The sequence below is a fragment of the Thunnus albacares genome, chromosome 5, assembly GCF_914725855.1.
Source record: "Thunnus albacares chromosome 5, fThuAlb1.1, whole genome shotgun sequence".
Classification (NCBI taxonomy): domain Eukaryota; kingdom Metazoa; phylum Chordata; class Actinopteri; order Scombriformes; family Scombridae; genus Thunnus; species Thunnus albacares.
Genome location: NC_058110.1, coordinates 12,479,643 through 12,492,821, shown reverse-complemented (window position 1 = coordinate 12,492,821; position 13,179 = coordinate 12,479,643). Strand labels below are relative to the sequence as shown.

At 39.0% G+C, this 13,179-nt stretch overlaps 1 protein-coding gene across 2 annotated transcripts in view; it reads left to right on the top strand.

Annotated features, from left to right (window-relative positions):
- sema3bl (sema domain, immunoglobulin domain (Ig), short basic domain, secreted, (semaphorin) 3bl) overlaps positions 1-11,460 on the top strand; it is a 71,387-nt gene extending 59,927 nt beyond the window's left edge. For both annotated transcript variants that reach the window (XM_044351220.1, XM_044351221.1), the window contains exons 11-16: positions 1,524-1,755; positions 1,997-2,088; positions 2,302-2,343; positions 2,463-2,688; positions 5,137-5,267; positions 6,723-11,460. In XM_044351220.1, the coding sequence (XP_044207155.1) occupies positions 1,524-1,755; positions 1,997-2,088; positions 2,302-2,343; positions 2,463-2,688; positions 5,137-5,267; positions 6,723-7,235 (1,236 nt within the window). In that variant the 3' untranslated portion in view covers positions 7,236-11,460. The remainder of the gene's footprint in view (positions 1-1,523; positions 1,756-1,996; positions 2,089-2,301; positions 2,344-2,462; positions 2,689-5,136; positions 5,268-6,722) is intronic.
- The last annotated feature ends 1,719 nt before the right edge of the window (positions 11,461-13,179 follow it).

Below are 13,179 nucleotides of genomic sequence, written 5' to 3'. Positions count from 1 at the left end.
CCAGACCATTACACTGCTATTGTGTGGATCAGTTACTGTTGTGATAAGGAGGAGTAACAATATTTCTACCATATGGAAATACAGTCTGGAAAAGCAATATGAAGCAGAGAGATTTATATAAATTCCTTACCTGCTATTATAATACGGTCAAATGACCAGGAGTTCTCTCACCAATATTAACTGTGAAAGGAAATCAATCTCAATTCAACCCTGCTCTTTTCTCAGCCTTAATTTATGACGTTTGGCAAAGTTGTCAGCCTCATGAGGTTGACATATGCTTTCATTTTAGACAGTCACTGCTGCAGTGTTTCCTTTCTTTACTGTTGTAGCTTCTCTTATCCAAATCTCTTGTCATCGCAGCTTCTCTCTTCAATTTGTCAGTTTGTTTGTTTCTTAGACTCCAGTTGGTTTCTAAAGTGATGTCTTTCCGCTGTTCCTTCTTTATTTGTCTTTTGTAATCTGGCAATTCATTATAACATACTGTACATACACACCCACAACAGCTTCAGCTCTGGTATATTACAAGTGACACTCCTGAAATCAGTTCCAAAAGCAGCCTTTTTATGGTTGTGTTTGAGTGCCAATTGGCCAGTTAAGACTAGATGGGGGGATTTGTGAATTCGGGCAGGGGCTCTGTAAAGATGAGGCTGTCTCTCCCTGTCCATCGCTGCAGTCACTTATCTTGCATGAAACTGCGGGTTAAATCATCCTTTAATTGTGACAGACAGATGATCCCAGAGTTTAGAGAGCCACAAATTAAGTGATTTAAGTTTCTGAAGAGGTTAAATCAGCTGACAAACAAGCCATCATTCAGGATGGTTTTGGCCACCAGCAGAGACAACAGAGCCAATTACTTCTGAATAAAACAGTTGAAATTTTTTAACCGTAGTGACGTCAGGCAAATGAAAAACTATTGCAGTGAAGACTATGTTTTTGTCAGACAAAGATCACAAACCTAAATTGTGATCAAAGGTCGTTTGTTTAAATTCCTTTATTTGGACAGTGTTCATCCCTCTTACTTATTTGAGTGATACAGAATTTTGGCCCATTTCAAGCACATTTATTTTCTCATTACTTAAGTGAGATAAATAAGAGATTTTTTAAACTAATAGCAAACTCTATAGAGCTGTTTCCAAACTAACTTTACAACAGTGATTGTGAACTTTCATCCAAAAGTTTTTAGGCACAATAAAACTGCTAATGATGGTTCTTTGAGAGACGTTTAGGAACATAATTAGGCTTTCTTTTGGAAAGCACACCCCAAGTATGGTGGAAAATGGTGGAAATGTAGCGTCAAGGTGGAGAAAGCCCAGAATGTTGCTTTAAATTCCTCCATCTAGCTTGCTTCTGTTGTTAATCACCCATCTATCCCTGCCTCCGTCCATTTTTTTGTGTTCCAGTGTAGCATCACATAGCCAGCCAAGGATTTCAACAAAATATTTCTGTTTTAATGTAATAAAATTCCTTTCCTCCCATTTTCCTTTGTTTCCTTACGTCATTCCTCCCTCCCTCTGTCTCCCCAGTGCCCCAGTAAAATCATTAACCAGCCTGGCAGAGAGTTTGGCAGCACAAAAGACTTCCCTGATTCGGTGCTGCAGTTTGCCCGTAACCACCCGCTGATGTGGCGGCCAGTGTATCCCGCCATGCGCCAGCCTGTGCTTGTAAAGGCCAATATTCCTTACAAGCTGAAACAAATTGTGGTGGACCGGGTCGAGGCAGAGGACGGACAGTATGACGTCATGTTCATTGGCACGGGTAAGTGATTTAATGCCTTTCCAAATTCAGAAACTTGTATTATGTACATTTTTAAATTGGATTATTGTTTTCAGAAGCCTGGTTTTGTCTTGCAAATGGTTAAATAGTACATTCTGTTTATGGTCTTATGGATGAAACTTTATTGGGCCCTTTGAAGAAACTGGATTTTGGGGGCGGAGAACAGATGCTGCTTCAATTCTGTAACCTTTTTACTTAGAGTATGTGTCTGCTTGTCTTTTAGATGTTGGCACCATATTGAAGGTCATTGCTCTGCACAGTGGAAACAGCCTAGAGACAGAAGAGGTCACACTGGAGGAGCTACAAGTCTTTAAAGTAAGTTTTACTCTATCTTCACTCTACAGTCCTCAGCACTTAAAGAAAAGCTGTTTCAAACCTAATCCCATTTTCTCCTCATTTTTTTTCTATCACCGTTTTAGATAATTCACTACTTAGAGTTGCTCTCCTTCACATCTGCTTTGACTTTTATTACTGTTGGCTTTTCACACATAGTAAAATCCCTGAAGCCAATTATTTTCATTATTGCAGGTGCCAACTTCAATTACATCAATGGACATATCAGTCAAAAGGGTAAGTTGATATGACTGTAATTACTAAGTTAAATGCTCACTTCTATTAACTTAAATCAAATGTTATCTTCATTATGCATGTCCTTACTCCTTTTTTTCTCCTCTCATTATTTCAAACAGCAAGCCCTTTTCGTGGGCTCTCCTGCAGGTGTGGCCCAGGTGAAACTGCATCGATGTGAAACTTATGGGAAAGCCTGTGCCGAGTGCTGCCTGGCCAGAGACCCTTACTGTGCCTGGGACGGATCATCCTGCGCTCGATACGTGCCCAACAGCAAACGCCGCTACCGCAGACAGGACATCAGGCATGGAAACCCTGTTCTGCAGTGTGTGGATCAGAATCTGAGTGGTAAGTGTGACGTTACCTTCCTCGACTTTACCCTGCAAGTCTGAGTTTCAGAATCACACTTGTTCCTACTGTTATTTGGAGTTAATCCTTGCCTTGCTCAAAGGAAAGGTGACACTGTTTACCAAGAGAGGAGAGAGCGTAACTCATTTGCTTTCTCCACACACGTTTTCTCAGCTTATTCTTTTTCATTCTTATTCTATTTAAACTAGCAACCTGTTGCACTGGGATTGGCAACACCAATGTGTTAGTACCACTTCTGTAGAGACAGATTATAAGACATAGGTGGTCCAAATAGAAGAGGTAGAATAGGTCAAAGTTCTTCAGAAAGCATTTATCTCCAAATATTACATTTGGAAATGATCAAAAATGCAAATACATTTGCTGTTTTCAGTCCTGAAGACATTTCTTTAAATTCAATTGCTTTTGACTTTCATTACAAACTTGTTGATATCACATGTAATTCATACATATTTTGGGTTTTTTTTTTTACAGTTTTTTTTAATTGCTTTATAACTGATTTGTCCTGGTTTTAAGGACATATTCTAAACGTTCTTGTATCTGCTTGCAAGGATTTTTCAAACTCCTCCTCAATATAAAAATGTTTAACAATGAAGAGAAAGTGAACATTCGTGCCAGGTCAGTGCATATAAGCATTACTTCTTGTGTTGTCTGGACAAGGGCGGCACTCTTCTTAGACACTCCAAACTATTTAGCTCTAGATAGGAAGAAGACCAGTGAGACTCCTCTCTTCTGTATACTGTACATGAGTCTGTATACACCTGAGATCCGGGGGAAGATGTTATTGGACTTGTGCCAACCTCTTTGAATGAAGATTGTTTGTATGTGTTTGTGTCTGTAAGAGTCAGTGTATGTCTGCCTGCCTCTTTCTCAGGATAAAAGCCAAAGAATGTTTATGTCAGAAGTCACATTTACACAATTTGTCTGTCAGTTTATCCTAAGCTGTGTGAGGCAGATGTTGGACAGTATATTAGACAGGAAGTACACACGACACACACTGCATGTAGAACATAAGCTAGTAAATGTGTTTATTCACACCAGATCTTATACTTGGTTGGGTTTTGTGTTAAAGGGACACGAGAAATGTAGTACAAGCACACTCAGGCATTTACATGCTGTAATACAGAGCTACAGATTTTTGCCATCAGTGATTCTTATGAACCATGTTAAGAGGAAGCAGACAGATAATAAGACAAGGTGAAAGATGGTATATTTGTTTGTCTGTGTGAGAAAAGAGAAGAAAATGTTGAGAGACTGACAGGTGAGCTTAAACTCAGACATATATCAGCCATCATATGAAAAACAAGAACAAACACAAAAGGACAAATGAGTGGGAGAAAATAAATAAATGTGATTTGGAGGTGAGGCTGAGAGAAAGTGAGAAGACATGCAAGAAAGAGAAAAACAAGGCCGTCAAGAGGCAGGGAAGAAAGAGTCTGTGCATGTGTTGAATGAGTGTTGGTATGGAGCTGAGGTGATGAAAGACGTCTCCCTCAAAGCCTCTGAATGAACCCACGTTTAACAAGGTTTCTTTGTGCCAAAGTGTCAAGTTGTTGTTAAAAGTAAACTTCTCTGAGACATGTGTTTTCTTTGCAAATACTGAAATTTCATCCTAAATTCAAATGTTTACTATTTGTTAAAGAAAACATTTATTCATATGAAAAGTCAACTCTTTACCACAGCCAGAAATACTGCCTGGTGTATAATTTGTGTCTCCAAATCAGCATTATTTCATGCTGACATTATCTGTATTCTTTGAGGAATGCAGTTGAGGTTGCAGCTCTTCCTTGTGTGGGTTGTGTTTGGGATTAGTGTCCTTAAATCCTTATTTCAGGTATGTGACAGGTCATTACAGGTGATTTAAAAAAATCGCTTAACCTTTATTATATCTGACTTTTTCCCAACAACAACTGTAGGTAGAAGGGCATAGACTGTTTTGAATGAGTATGTTTGTGGAACCAGACACTCTGCTGTACATTCATGTTGAAGAATGTATTTGTAATGTTTAGTTTATGTACTGTATGTATATGTAGGACAGGAAGATACGCTAAAATACAACACGACAAAAGTGCAAAACCCCTTGGAGCCTCATTTAGGCATCCTCCAAGTAGGCATAATACTAACTGAAACAATTAAACTTCAAGATGCCATAAAAAGAAAATAGATATTTGGTGTTTTATTAAGTATGAACAGTAACTGCACTTTATAGAATTCACCTGTTATAGATTTACATACATGTACGTGGTTCAGTGTTGGTCAAGAGAACATGAATGATACTAAGAATAATACTGTAGCCTATTTGATGGACGTTTGCATACATTTTAAGCAGACGAGAGGTGACCATAAGGAGAATCTAACCCGTACTGACTGAGTCTTTATTTTTGTTCTTTCACAATCATTCAACTTTCTTTCAATCTTTCTTTGAACCAGAGGAACTTGATGTGACGGAGGACAGAGTGGTGTATGGGACCGAGAACAACAGCACATTCCTGGAATGTGTCCCTCGGTCTCCACAAGCTTCAGTTACCTGGCTCGTCCAACGCGACGACCGCAAAGAGGAGGTGAGACAATAAGAATCAATCAGAACAGAGCCATCTAATCAAAATCAAGATCATAAATGTCACTCCGTATAAATATATCTATGATGAGAGAAAAGTTTGGGAGACACATGAGGGGCGCAATGAAACTTCTGGCAAACAGTGGCCTGAGTAACTGCCTTTAAAACTGAGATCTGCTTGCGAATTTGGCGCATGGTTGACACATTTGACAGCCATTTGACATGTGGTCGAAATTAAGCAGTTATATTTCAAAGGAAAATGCACAACCACTCTTTCTCTTGGATAAACAGCGAATTCTTTGCAAACCTTGACCACACGCCACACAAAGCTAAATTGTCACTCAATGTCTGCAGGCCACTGTGACTTAAAGGCGGTGTTGCAAAGTCCCATTAAAGTGCTACTTAGAAAATTGTGTTGCTCTGTGTGCCCACGCCTACAGTAATCATTCATCTGTTTGAGGTTATGTTTCTCCAAGCTTAACTGAGTGCCTCGGTCAGCCATGCAAGTATTAAGGCATTACCACCCCTCTCCATTTCCCTGCAAATAAACATTTGGCTGCCACTCTAACTGACAAGACTGCCATGTTTGTGTTGGCACCGAAGGATAGTTAGAGAAGCAGAGGGATGGAGTGAGAGAGAGAGGGGGAGGTGGAAGGTAGAGAAGAGGAAAGGAAGAGGTATAAATGAATAGAGGAGGTAGAGCGACTTTGGGTGGAGGTATGGAAAGAAAGGGAGGAAAGAGAAGGCGGAGAAAGTAAAAACTATCAGTGACTGGATTTCATGGTACATTCTTACTGTTGCAATTCAAGCTGAGAAAACAGCGCAAACAGCCCCTGTTCTCTTTCATTCTGTTCTCATGCTATGAAGTAGATTACATGTTTTTTGACCAAATTTTACTGATTCATGTTTCATTATTTGTTTGCATCAGCTAGCAGCCTTCAGTGTTTTTTTTTTTCTTGAGATACATAAGAATTTGAAAGAATGTAATTTTCTGACTTAAAGAAAGCAACAATTGACCACACGATTTCCACAAGGATGGCTTCATTTATCACCAACAAAAACTTAATGCATCAGAATAATTTGAAAGATAAAGATGTTATAATCTCATAAAAATTATACACATAGTGGCTTTAAATTCCCATTTGTCACTGCCTTGCTCTTTGCATTTATACTATCAAAAGCAAATTTGCAGACGTTCGCGGCATATGCAAACCGAAAATGACGTCAATAAATTTAGTTTGAATCTTGGAATAACACACCTTGCTAGTAAAGCTCAGCTGATTTAAGATGTGTGGCTGCTTCCAGGTGTAAAATGCAACTACAAGGCCTTGATGTCTTCTTTTTCACTAGGCAGTCACAGCAAAATCTGAAACAAAACTATTCTTCTTCTTCTCACATCTCTGCTAACTCTCTCTTCCTGAACCTCATCTCACACACATTCTCCCTCTGCCACACTCAGGTGAAGCTGGACGATCGTGTGATGAGTACGGAGCAGGGCCTCCTCTTCCGTCGCCTCTTCCGCCAGGATGAAGGCGTGTACATCTGCCGCTCCCGGGAGCATGGCTTCACGCAGACCCTGGCCCGCCTCACCCTCGAAGTCCTCCAGGCGGACACCGTGGATGAGCTCATGGCACGCGACAACGCCGGCCTCTCTGACTCATTCAAAGACCGATCAACCGGAGGCTACAGGGCCTGGATGCCTTGTGCCGCATACAGTAGGGGTGGCTCATCGGGTCAAATAGGCCAATCGCGTACGTGGTTCAAGGATATCATGCAGCTGATCGGGCCATCAAACCTGCCGCAAGTGGAGGAGTACTGCGAAAGGATGTGGTGCAATGACAAGCTGAGGAGGAAACACAAGAGCATGTTGGAGAAATACCGTCAGGCGCAGGATAGTGCGAGGAAGGCACGTAGCAAGAGCTCCGGCGAACGCAACCGAACGCCGCGGGACCTCAGCGCATGGAAGGAGTAACAGAGAAACAACGGGGAGGGGAAAAAGAAGGAGAAAATGAAAGAGGGAAAAGGGACGAACATTTCAATACAGGACAAGATGAATGGGGCAGCATATAAGGGTTAAAACCAGCATCAGCTCCTAATAGTTGAAACTTTGGCACCTGGATTTTTAAGAAGGTAGATGGTTTTTATGAAATCAGTGTATGTGTAAGTCAGGTGTCAGAGGTTGGTTCTGACTGTGGCCCAAAAAAGTGTTCAGTTGTCTGGGAAGACAGTACAAACAGAGACTGCTACTGAACAGAAGGTTGCTGTTGATGTAATGATGTTGGTGATAAAGAAGAGACTAGAGACCATCTTTCAAATATACTTTGAGGATGCTTTTTACCAAGGATTCCTCCCCCCTCCAGATCTTTGCCCTCGTTTACATTTACTACCATTGAAATGACAGAAAATGAAAACAACACACCACTCTCATTTCATTAAGTCATAGAAGTCATTCTTCACTGAGAAAACCATAGAAACCGATGTAATGTTTGCATGCCTGTGGATTGACTTTACCAACAGCAGACCCTGTTTCACGTCTGCTTTTGCAGCATCATTGACAGTTTGCTTATATTATTATTTAAATTGTCTTATACAACTTTTATCTGCACTGGGAAAGTTATTCACATAAAAATCCACGCTAAATGCAAATTGGAGCTTCAACAGAGAGAAAAATCACATTTACATACTTTTTTATCTTTGGACAACAAATAAGCAAATTTTCCAAATGCAGCTCTGACACACATGGACACATATACGCTGACTCTGCATTTCTGTTTCTCACTACTAACTTCACACAATGCAATCACTGGATTAATTTCCTTCTGACTTTGTATTTAATGGTCCATGCCTTTGGATTTGTTATGAAACGTTCATGTGTGACTTCAGCTCTAGATATACTCCGCAGTATATTTGTAAGAGGCATCTGCAACTAATGGAGCACACAAGCTTAGACACTCGCTGTATCTGATCTTGCCACAAGGACACACACACTCACATAAACTGAAAGTTCACCCACCCATAACACTGAATTCATAAGCTCATCTAGCTCAAACTGGAAGCTACCATGAGACGACTGTTGATGGTTCAACAGATTATAGGCACATTGCTTTGTTTTCACTGCTGTGGGTTGAACTTTCCTTTAAACACCAACTAGAGATTAAAATCCCTCCTCAATGACCCCTTAAAGGGATATTTCACAGAGGCTTATTTTCACGCTTTTTCAGTAAATACCATAACAGCTCCTGGGAATGTACCAATTGGCCAAAGTCAGCCTCCAATATTGGCTCCACTGGGGATCTTTCGGCACTTCAACTCAATGAAGCCTGTAACATTAACATCGATCCTGCAAGAAACCCTGTAAATACTGATTATTTTCATTTTCAATGAATTTTCTGATTATTTTTGTATTACTTAAGTAATGGTTTAGTTTTTAGAAAACAGTGAAAAATATCACAATTTCCCACAGCTCAAGGTGACGTCTTCAAAGTGCTTTTTTTGTCTGACCACCAGTCAAAAACCAGCCATTAAAGAAGAAATTACATAAGCTGACCTTAACTCACACTTAATCAGCCCCTAAACTCATTTCCCACAGTTCGTCCCTGTTCTGTAGCTTTCCAGCTCCACATTAGAGGGAACAATGGAGGGGTCAATTGTACTGGCTGACTCCTCTTTTCTTTCTGCTTTGTAAACATAGGTTTTAAGACGGTTCATGGTTTGAACACAGAATAATCCACATTATTATTGTCTTGCTTTGTTGTTAAAATATCATTTTTACGGTTACTGGGCTAAAGAGAGGTTTTCCTTCCCAAAGGTAACAGGTGAAGAAGAGAACTGAGGAATGAATTGTTTAATGAGACAGAAATAGAGGTGGTTGTAGCAGAAAACAGACAGGGCAAATAAAGAAAAGACATGACATGTGACCGTTGCAACTTGAGGTTAAATGTGGCTTCAAATATGTAAAAACAGAGAGGTGGTCAGGAAAGACAGATCGATGTGAGGAGAATGGATGTCAAACTTCAATTTCAGTGTGTTTGGATGAGGGTGAGATTGTCTGGAGCCTCAGTAATAAAATAAAATAGAAAATAAAATGGGGAAAAGTAAAACTGAAACTTTATCCTTTTAACTGAATTTGATTTAGTAAGTCTTAAGAGTAGCTTTCAGTCGTATCAAGTGTAACAGTTAGCATACATGGAGGCTTTGGAGCTGCATCAGTAGGAACCTCCTCTGGTCCCATCATGGAGGTCCAGTGGAGAAATGTGCAAATGATGGCTATATGTTTAGGGCGCAAGGGGAACACTAGAACTACTGGACCATAGTTCACGTTAAAAGCAAGTGTTCACGAATAGCCTGTTGTTGCACAAGAACTTGAGGACTTCCAATATGGTGTGACTTCATGTGAAATCCTGCTAATATGTATACTTATGGAAGATGGTATATATACTCTGGGATCCATCTCATTATTTAAAATTAGTCAGGAAACAACACTAACACAAGTTAACTTTTTCACCTTTTTGTGACCTTTGTGGCGTGTGAATCGCTTCTCTGACAAATGAAAAAGGAGGAGAGAAGATGGTTGGAGGGGTGAGAGAGAGAGATTTAAAATAAAAGGTACTATTAGCATCTCATGAAGGCTATATTTGCAATCTATAAAAATCCTAACCCCTATTAAAACACATTTTCCCACAATTTCTTAGTATCAAGTGAGTTTTTCTTAAGAAGGTGACACATTTTTTCCCTCTGCCAAAGTTTATTTTCTTATTCAGAGGATTGTGAGAGTGGCTATTAGATTCCAATTAAGGTGTTTTCTCTAAAAATATTGCTTCTGATGTGTATCTAAACTGAAAGAAAATGATAGAATGACAGGAAAATGGTGTGCATGAAACAAAATTGGCAGGATAAAAAATAGATTTATCGTGAAAATAACACTCCATAAAAGTTCCTTTTCTCACAGTTTTTTTAGTCTTGTCAGAAACAGCTACACAAGTGTTTGGTTTGGTCTGCTCTGATGTATGAAGATGATAAAACAGAGTATTTATTTTGTTGTGGTGGAATTTATTCTTTTCTTCTCACTTCTGCCTCTCTTAAGTCCTGAATTACTGTCATCAGAAAATGTAAAACTGTGTTTTAATGTAACTTTTGTAACAATGATTGTAAGCGTGTTTGAAATTACAAGTTTCCATTTTACTGCAGCATATATACTCATAAAATGGAACCGCTGCAATAAAAGCTGATACTCTTTTTGTTGGACAGTGTTTTGAGACTTAAAGTGACACAAAAATGCTTCAGAATGACTTTTCATTTTTTGTGCACTATTGCAAATATGGAATTATTAGTTGCAGACAAAAATATGCCATTACTGACTAAATGTCAGTTATATGTGCATGTTCAAAACAGCCATAGTAAAGCCTTCAAATGCATTTCAGTTGCTGTACAGTGTACAAAGTGTGTTGTGATATTGCATCTGGCATTTCATATTTTTAACTTACTATTATGTCCTTGTTATATTGTGTTCAGTACAGTTTGTCAAAACTTTTATCTAAAACTTTAAATTCACAGCACTTGTCCTGCCTTAATATCTTATTGTAGTATTTTACAGTATGTTTATACAGTAAAACATTTGATGGTTTTATCAGTTGACGAGGATTCAAACACTGATCAGTGTTGCAACCATTTTTCTGAAACCTGTGCAGGATATCTCTCTAATGAAAGTACACCAGGTGATTTCACTCATTAGTTGCTCCTCCTTAATTGGAGGTGCACTAATTAATAAATGCCTGCACATGCTCAGATCTCCACAGCTACTCCGTGATAAGCAGACTGGAGATTCAGCCAGTGGTACAATGTTAACATAGAAAATGTAGTAATTAAAATAAGTATACTAGCAGTCCAACAAGCACACCGTAGGCAAGTAGGTTCAACAGTTTCCCCACAGAAAACACTCTTTTACTGAACATACAGGCAACAAAACTCTGAGTAGAGAATTTAGGCTGAAAAGTGTAAAGATCCTTGGATTACAAATGAACATTAACTTGGTGAGTTGTCCCTTTATTGTATTGTAAAATTGTCCTGGTTGTGGGGTCTCTGACAGAAAGAGCCTAATTTAAATGTGTATTTATGTTTTATTTAAATGTCTTTCTACCATGCATGCTATGTACTTGTATGCTATTTAACAAGATTAAAAGTTGATTTTCTAACATAAATGTGATCCCAGAGTTGGTATTTTAAAGAATTTTACGTTTTAAGTTTGCTTCCTTTTTGGGGAAAGGGGAGACTCTCCTATGTGGTCTTTTGGCAGTACAAGGTTAATGGCGCCAGTGACATAAACATAGACAAACAGCAGTGCCCTGAAATGAGTCACTTTTATAAACTATGACTTTTACTCTACTGAAACCATGAAGACATGCTCTATTTAATGCTGAATCAACAACTTGTAGACTGCACACCTGCTACAAGACTATTTGTCATTTAATGCCAGGATGAAATAGCTGGCTCTACTCCCCATGTCTGCTTTTTATTTATAGATGTGTGTGTGTTTATCTCCCTTTCTATACAAGTGAGGACCCAATGTCAATGGCTTGAAAGATGATGAACTGTTTCCAAAATGAAGAGATGCTGCCTTATTTAGTCTTCTTGCAAATTTCCAGGCTCAGTGTTGGCCCATTACATTACCACAGCTGCTGGGCCTGGCCATGCGTGTGATTTGAGGGTAATTGGGCTGTAACATCTATGGAAATGTGCAGTAACAATGGCCGCTTGTCATTTCAGCTAAACAGACCATCTCATAAAACCAAACCTGCAACCGAACCCACTAAACGACTTCACACCCTAACAATTACTGCAGCCACATAAACACACACACAGATGCTGAATGAATATACTCTCGCTTCTCCAACACACTGATTTGAAGATTTTCATGAATAAAGATCCACAAACACACAAATGTTCACCCGCTGCCCTCTATAAAACCATTTCTGATGTCTACACTGTGTAAAAGGAATGAAAGTATTTATAGTGTCTGCAGTTTAGTATGAGTCAAACTTCAAGAAACAAATTTTAACATTGACTACCCATGTATATAAATTAGTCATGTATACATTTAGACAGAAAACATGTACTGGAATCCATATCAAGAATTTAATGTTTCTGTTTAGATCTTATGTTTTGTTTTGTTTTTTTTCTAAAACTACTAGTACTGCTGCTGCTGTTTCTGTTACTATTCATACTACTAAAGGATAAAAGTATTATTGCAGGTTTTTTGAAGGTTATAAAAAAGGTTAATATAAAGTAGATAAATGCTGGTGAAAATATCAGAAAACCATTGAAATTATTTAACTAATTTATATTCAAGTATTAATCCATTATTGTAGCACATTTACAGCTGGTATTTAGTTTTCTCCTGTTGATAAAATCACCAAGTGATTAAGAAACAGATGTGGTTCTGACACATTTAAGACCCATTTTCCACAAAAACACCAACAACTCAATTTTTGCTGCCTATTTGTTTGTCTCCTCCTGGCGGTTCACTATTCATGCTGCACTGGGCACCACAATACCACACAGACGGGCAAAGCAAATTTCAAGGTCAGGAAAATACCAAACTGTCTGTGTGCTGCTTACAAAAAATAGGACCCAGAGTTGTATTTGGTGGTCAAATTATTTAAACTGGCCTCACAGTCCTCTGTGTTCTAATTAGGGCTGGATTTAAAGGTCCAACATGTTAGAGTAGACTTAGACATTATTGCTGTGACCGCAATACCTGGCTTAGAAATAACCACTTTATTACTATAACACCTGAAAGTGGGGGACAATAAGTCTCATTGTGCCCCCTATTCCAGCGCCAATGGTGTGTGTGTGTGTGTGTGTGTGTGTGTGTGTGCGTGTGTGTGTGTTAGTCACACTTCATCAGGCAGCAGCAGGCC